Source organism: Helianthus annuus, chromosome 7, assembly GCF_002127325.2.
Source record: "Helianthus annuus cultivar XRQ/B chromosome 7, HanXRQr2.0-SUNRISE, whole genome shotgun sequence".
NCBI classification, from domain to species: Eukaryota; Viridiplantae; Streptophyta; class Magnoliopsida; order Asterales; family Asteraceae; genus Helianthus; species Helianthus annuus.
The window spans coordinates 39,230,974-39,238,104 of record NC_035439.2 but is presented as its reverse complement, the minus strand read 5'-3'; the positions used below and the strand labels follow the sequence as shown (position 1 = coordinate 39,238,104).

The window sequence follows — 7,131 nt, the reverse complement described above, 5'->3', positions numbered from 1 at the left end:
TTTTAACCTTTAAATATAATGATTTTTTATTGCACAAACTTTTTAAATTTTTAGTTATGTCCATTTTGGTCATTTTATACATTTTATTAAAAACTTCAGCTACTCTGCCAAACACCAAATATATCTAAAAAACTACAGCTACTAGCTACCGAAAACAAATTCAAATTCGGTTTGTGATTCAGTTTTGAAGTACTTAAATTTTGTTTAGTTTGGTTCGATTTTTGGTTCAACCCAGAAATTTTCAAACCGAATAAAAGGAACTAAATAAGCGAATAAACCGAAAAGACCCGATGGACACCTCTAATGGTTCCAAGTTGTTTAAATTATTTTTGTCATAATTTTGTTTCACATTTAATATATGAAGGGACTTTAATGTTCAAAAAAAGTTTGTTGAGAGACTTTTGTGAAACAAAACACATAGTACATTGGTTTTTCGGGTATGTTTGGCATGGAGCTTTTAGGAGCTTCTAGCTTTAAGCTTTTAAGAAAAAGCTCCTACTCAATAAAAAGTCTTGTTTAGTTGAAGGAACTTGAAGCTTTTAGGTTAGGAACTTGAAGCTTTTGGTTGAACGCTCCTACTAGTAGTAGCGTTTAGAAAGAGCTACAAGCTTTTAGAGAAAAAATGATTATTTTAACCTTTAAATATAATGATTTTTTATTGTACAAGCTTTTTAAATTTTTAGTTATGTCCATTTTGGTCATTTTATACATTTTATTAAAAGCTTTAGCTACTCTGCCAAACACCAAATATATCTATCTAAGGAAAAATTACAAGTTTTATCTTTTATCTACCACTTTTCAGGCGGTGTCCTTTTTAACGAATGTTGACAGGCGGTGTCTTTTACTAGGTATTTTGTTGCAAGTTTAGTCCTTTACACCCAACCCAGTTAAAAAACCCTGTTAATTGTTGACAGGCGGTGTCCTTTACTAGGTATTTTGTTGCAAGTTTAGTCCTTTACCTAGGTATTTTGTTGCAAGTTTAGTCCTTTACACCCAACAATTTACAAGGTTTTTTAACTGAGTTGGGTGTAAAGGACTAAACTTGCAACAAAATACCTAGTAAAGGACACCGCCTGTCAACATTCATTAAAAAAGACACCACCTGAAAAGTGGTATAAAGGTAAATGACAAAACCTGTAATTTTTCCTATATCTAAAAAGCTATAGCTACCAGCTACAGCTACAGCTACCAGGTTCCAGCCTTCAGTCACCAGCTAATTTTGCCAAACATACCCTTCATATGAAAAACATTGTTGAGGGACTTTAAAAGAAAAATTGAAAAGTATATTGGATTTTTATGATATTTTTCTAATTTTTTATGTTTTGAATATCAAGAAATATAAATTATTCAGAAACTAAAAACATATAGCCACATATTGTTACGTGCACTGATTTGTAAATGTGCCACGTACCGGTCATTAAAAAGTTGGCATGGCCCTTTCCAGTGGCTTCCATTATATTTGGAGTTAATTATTGTTTCGTATATGTAGTTTGTAAAAAATCATTATTTTAGTCCATTAGTTTAAAAGTTGTGATTTTAGTTTTTGTGGTTTCACTTTCGTAACCATTTCAGTGCATGTGGTTTCACTTTCGTAACCATTTCAATCCATTATTCTGTTAAGTACAGGGACAGAAATGGTTACGAGGTGGACTGAAATGGTTTTGAAAGTGAAACCACATGAACTGAAATCGCAATTTTTAAACTAATGAACTGAAATAGTGATTTTTAACAAACCAAAGAGACGAAAACAGTAATTAATTCTTATGTTTGTATGGTATTATTTCTTTGGCGTCGATAAAGGGCTCCACTTATGTGGCAGTCTGGTGGGTTTTTTTTTAAAGAAAAGTTAACATAAAACAGTTTCGTATAATAATTTACTGGATCTTATCACAAATTTTCGTGGTTGACAAAAACGATGCAAATAAATAAAACGCTAAACAAAAAACAAAAGTACTCCATCTTGTTCAAAATATATAGCCTATTCTAATTAGAACTATACACGTGTCACTATTCTCCAAATATAGTTATGATTATGGATGATTACCATGTGTGCTCAACCCTGACCTCATATTTGCACCACCAAAATTAAATAGTTTCTCAATTATATTCGAAAACAACGACCCTCCATTCTTTAAGCTGGGTTCCAACATTCAATTTTAAACCTAACATGTGTTAAGTTCCAACTAGGTGGAAAAAACCAAGACCGTACAAATGAAACCCACGTCTCCTTATTTAAGTAGATCTAAACGCAAAAGGTTTCCTAGGAGCTCATCCAATGAGTCAGAAAATAGTTTATATATATTAAAAAGAAACAAAAAAAAAAACTTAAAAACTTAAAAAAATGGCTTTGGAGGGGGGAAAGAAGAAGAAGTATACAGTAATCGCCATTGCGACGATGCTTGTGGTTGCAGCTGTTGTTGGCACCATCTTCCACGTTAGAAGAAGTACCAAAGAAATTGAAATTCACACCGAAGAGAAAACTGGAGCGGTCATCTTGCTCGCTGCAACGGTTGTCACAGCAACAACTATAATAATTCTATGCAAATACACCGATTTCCGTGATATTTGTAGAGAAACATTAGAGAGAATAAAGGCCGGAATAAAGGCCCCTAGCCAGCTCATAAAAGCTAGTTTTGCCCATGCAGTGGAACGTATCCAATTTGCGATTGATAAATCATCAACCATTCGACAATCAGAGAAGGATCCTCGGGCCGTAGTCGCCTTGGACCAATGTAAAGAGCTTCTCGGCGTCTCGATCGATGATCTAAAAAGATCAATTAATAAGGTTAGTCTTTTTGATGTTCCAAAGCTAAAGGATAACACAATTGAGCTTAGAGTTTGGCTTAGTGGTTCGGTGACATATCAAGAAACGTGCATTGATGCGTTTGACAACACGACCAGCAATTCAGGACCCGCGATGGTGAAGTTGTTGGATCTCGGGATCAAACTCACACGAAACAGTCTTGCGATGCTTGATGGAATTATTGAGTTGGCTGGTGGTAAGCCACCAATTAGTAAAATATTTGTTCCTAGAGTTCCGCAGGAGCCGGAACCCACAACCACTGTGATTGACATAGATAATAACCAGCCTGAGCTTCCCCAGCCCGAGGTTCCCCAAACAAAGCCAAAAGGCTTTATTTTCGATTGGAGGATTAATCGAAAAGGGCCTCAGCCTGAGGTTCCCCAACCCAATCCCAAGACCATCAATGTTGATATTGACCAGAATATTCCCCAACCCAATCCCAAAACCATCAATGTTGATATTGACCAGAATATTCCCCAACCCAATCCCAAAACCATCAATGTTGATATTGACCAGAATATTCCCCAACCCAAGTCCAAAACTAAAACCATTAATGTTGATGTACAAGGGAATGTTCCCCAACCCAAACCCAAGACCAAGACCATCAATGTTGATATTCAAGGGAATGTTCCCCAACCCAAACCCAAGACCAAGACCATCAATGTTGATATTCAAGGGAATGTTCCCCAACCCAAACCGAAGACCAAGACCATCAATGTTGATATTCAAGGGAATGTTCCCCAACCCAAGCCTAGAACCACTGTTTGGAAGAAAGAGGTTACCATAGTACATTCACATGGTACAAAGCCAGTGGAAGTCACCGGTCGAAGGATGCTTGACCAGACACCGATTGATGATCAGGAGCCAGAATCTCAATCAGAAAACGAACCAATCATGTTGCATGAAACAGACACACCTTATCCTACGTGGGCTGATACTTCAAGGCGGTCGTTGATTAATGCTGATCCGGGCACGTTGAAGCCGAATGCGGTTGTGGCTCAAGACGGGTCAGGACAGTTCAAGACGATCATGGAGGCGGTTAATACAGCCCCAAAACGATCTCCCCAGCCGTTTATCATACTTATCAAAGCGGGTGTTTACAAGGAATATGTTACGATTCCTAGGGGTATTGACAATGTCGTGTTCCTTGGAGAAGGTCCGACAAAAACTAAGATCACCGGAAACAAGAACTACATTGACGGGGTCGCTACATTCCATAGTGCCACTGTTGGTGAGTTTTCTAATTAGTAGAATCACCTCACATGATATCTTATTTGAATAGATCAAGTTTGAGCAATTAATGAGAAACCTGCTTAGGAGTTATTCAAGATCAGCTTGGTAAAAGCTCGAAGCGAGTCTAGCTTAAACGAGCCCGATCTGGAGCCTAGTAAATAAGGTTGTTTAAAATAAGGAGCCCAGAGTGTATTTATTTATTCGACCCCCCAAAACTAAAAAATTAATCAATAGCCAAGCTCGATTCGAAACTATCTAGATCGACTCTTTTATAGCTAAGTATGGCTACATTTGAAACGAACATTAACCACATAGCTAAGTTTGAGTAGATTTAAACCCCATTTTATATTTTTGTGAAATGCCAACAAATTAATTGTTCATTAAAAGAGTGAACACCACTAATTTTGCAAACCAATATATAATGTTATTTAGGAGTTAGGAAATATTTGATTCATCTACCATCTCACATTTATGTAATGATATTAAATGATTACTATATTACTGTGTTTACAGCGGTTAACGGGGACGGGTTCATGGCTAGGGGCGTAGGGTTCGAAAACACTGCTGGACCCGATAAGCATCAAGCGGTAGCTTTGCGAGTATCCGCGGATATGTCTATCTTTCATAACTGCGTGATGGAAGGTTACCAGGACACCCTATACACCCACTCGTACCGCCAATTCTACCGCCAATGCAGCATAAGCGGAACCATCGACTTCATCTTCGGTAACGCAGCAGCCGTGTTTCAAGACTGCAAAATGATAGTCAGGAAGCCAATGAGCAACCAAGCATGCATGGTAACAGCCCAAGGCCGCAAGGACCAACATTCTGTTGGCGGTCTTGTTTTCGATGGATGCACCATAACCGCGGAGCCCGACTTCTTGAGCGCAGCGCCCATGCCCAAGTCTTACCTCGGACGTCCGTGGAAGGAGTTTTCTAGGACCATAATCATGCAATCGTTTATTGACAAGAACATTGACCCGGAAGGATGGGCCCCATGGGTTGGGACATTTGGTCAAGACACATGTTATTATGCTGAGTTTAATAATAAAGGTCCAGGTGCTGACACTTCAAGGAGGGTTAAATGGAAAGGGGTCAAGAAAATATCTCAACAAGAGGCTGCAAGTTTTGGTCCGGGAACATATATACAAGGAGATACATGGATCAAAGCGTCTAGCGTGCCTTATGATGCTGGATTGATGAGGATATAAAGGTCTTGGCTCGTATATATATGCTTCTTCTTTCAATTTAATTTCTTAAAGATAAATTATTCTTATTTATCAAGTGTAATCTCATTGTTTATGAGCTTTTGTATTTAGTCTCTATGTGTCCTTCAATAAGTGATGCGCACGTTGTAATACGTGTAAATTTTAATAATAGAATCTACTTTAGTTTGTGAAATATTTGAGATTGTAATTGTGTTAAGAGTCTCACTGGTTACTGATTATGATTGTATCTTTTGTTGCTAAGGAATCTCGAAACAATGGTGAAATTGTTTTATAGATGTCGTAATGGTAAAATCACTTTGCTTCGAAGCTCAAGCATGCACCAAAACAAACCTAGGCTGTTGAGTATTGCAAATACAAGGGTATGGATTGTACGATACGAGGATAAGAGAAATTGCACGGTTAATGGGCATTTATGATATGCAAAACCATAAAAGGACTTTACAAAGTTCCTAAAACTAACTTATAACAGATGGTGTAGTGGTAAGAATCTAATCCTTATCTAGCAGAGCTCTAAGATTCTAATATTTCTTTTATTGGTTTCAAACAATAATCTCATGACGGCCACCCACCCAACATAAGCTACTTCCAATATTGCTTTCACTGTTTCCAACAATAATCTCATGACGACAACCCGCCTAACATAAGCTACAATTGACCTGATCGAGTTGGCTAGCAGGGTATTAGTAGTGTTCATAAGGTTGATGGTAACGAGATCTCATGGTTAAAAAAATGCAAAAGTTGTCAATAAAGCAAGGATGATGCATATACTTCAAATGCACAAAATGAATAAAGATTTTAGCTTTCATTTTATTTTACTTGAAAAATCCTAAATAGAAATTATAAAAATCTTTTTTTTAATTTTTATATGATAGGCAAAAAAAAAATATCAATCTTTAAAATAGAGAACTTTGTGAATAGATCCATGCGTCTTCAGATGCTATATATCAGCTCTTTATTTGTTAATGGTTTTCCTTTATTTACCCCCTTTTTCTCAGCTAGATCCACACGTCTTCACCATGTCGACACTGAACCATCCATATGCACGCGTCTTCAACGCATCTCTACCGTCTCCACGTTTCTTCCCTTCATCAGCGGTTTTCTCCGCTACAGACATAAAAAACCATCAACATCGAAGTCTAATGCAGATGAGAAGTGGGGAGATATCCGGCCACTTTCTCCTACAATCTCCAGTGGACATCCGATAACTGGTTCCTGGCGTGTGGACCAGTAACATGTCATAAAACAGGAGGCATGGAAGCCTTTGGTGGTGAAGATTTAGGATGACAAGTGGCGTTGGTAATGCCACACCCTGCTCGTAGCGATAGCGCATTAATGTGACCGTGAAAGGTTTTTATAGAATTCGATAGTGTAAACATTCTACATGATTAAAATAAACAACCACGCCACTTCCAAATATTATATGAAAGCAAGACACAAGATTTAAGTATATTGTTTACAAACATATCCTAAAATATCAAGTTCACAAGACAACTTTTAAACAAAATAAAGTTTGTAATTCAAGGCTTTGGCTCCTATATTTCTGCACGAAGGCAATATATAAGAGGCAAACCCTTCAAAAGATGGCATCGCTACTTGTTTCCTTTGTTTCTTGACTTCCGAACATGCAACGCCTAACTTTACTGAAATACATGTTAATTTAAAAAGTCAACAGTAATGTTGGTGAATTCACGTGTTTTGTTTTGTCACAAATGAATCTTTAAAACATTTGAATAGCTTTGTATTGAAAACCGGTATGCATGGCGTCTATGAAATTCGTGGATCAATTCATGTGTGGCTAATACATTAGTATATGTGCCGACATAAATAAGCAACCAAACCTAGATGATTTGTTTGTCGTTACTGGGC

General features: G+C 37.3%; 1 protein-coding gene across 1 annotated transcript; it reads left to right on the top strand.

Annotated features, from left to right (window-relative positions):
- Positions 1 to 2,341: 2,341 nt before the first annotated feature.
- Positions 2,342 to 5,247, top strand: LOC110884339 (pectinesterase). The gene is made up of 3 exons (XM_035974891.1): positions 2,342 to 2,988; positions 3,634 to 4,034; positions 4,550 to 5,247. The coding sequence occupies exons 1-3, from the start codon at positions 2,342 to 2,344 to the stop codon at positions 5,245 to 5,247; spliced, it is 1,746 nt and encodes a 581-aa protein (XP_035830784.1).
- Positions 5,248 to 7,131: the final 1,884 nt, after the last annotated feature.

Excerpts from the sequence above, each read along its gene's own strand:
- LOC110884339 (XM_035974891.1), top strand. The coding sequence starts at position 2,342 with ATGGCTTTGGAGGGGGGAAAGAAGAAGAAGTATACAGTAATCGCCATT. Across the intron at positions 2,989-3,633 it reads ATGCTTGATGGAATTATTGA|GATGCTTGACCAGACACCGA; the intron begins GTTGGCTGGTGG and ends CACCGGTCGAAG. Across the intron at positions 4,035-4,549 it reads ATTCCATAGTGCCACTGTTG|CGGTTAACGGGGACGGGTTC; the intron begins GTGAGTTTTCTA and ends CTGTGTTTACAG.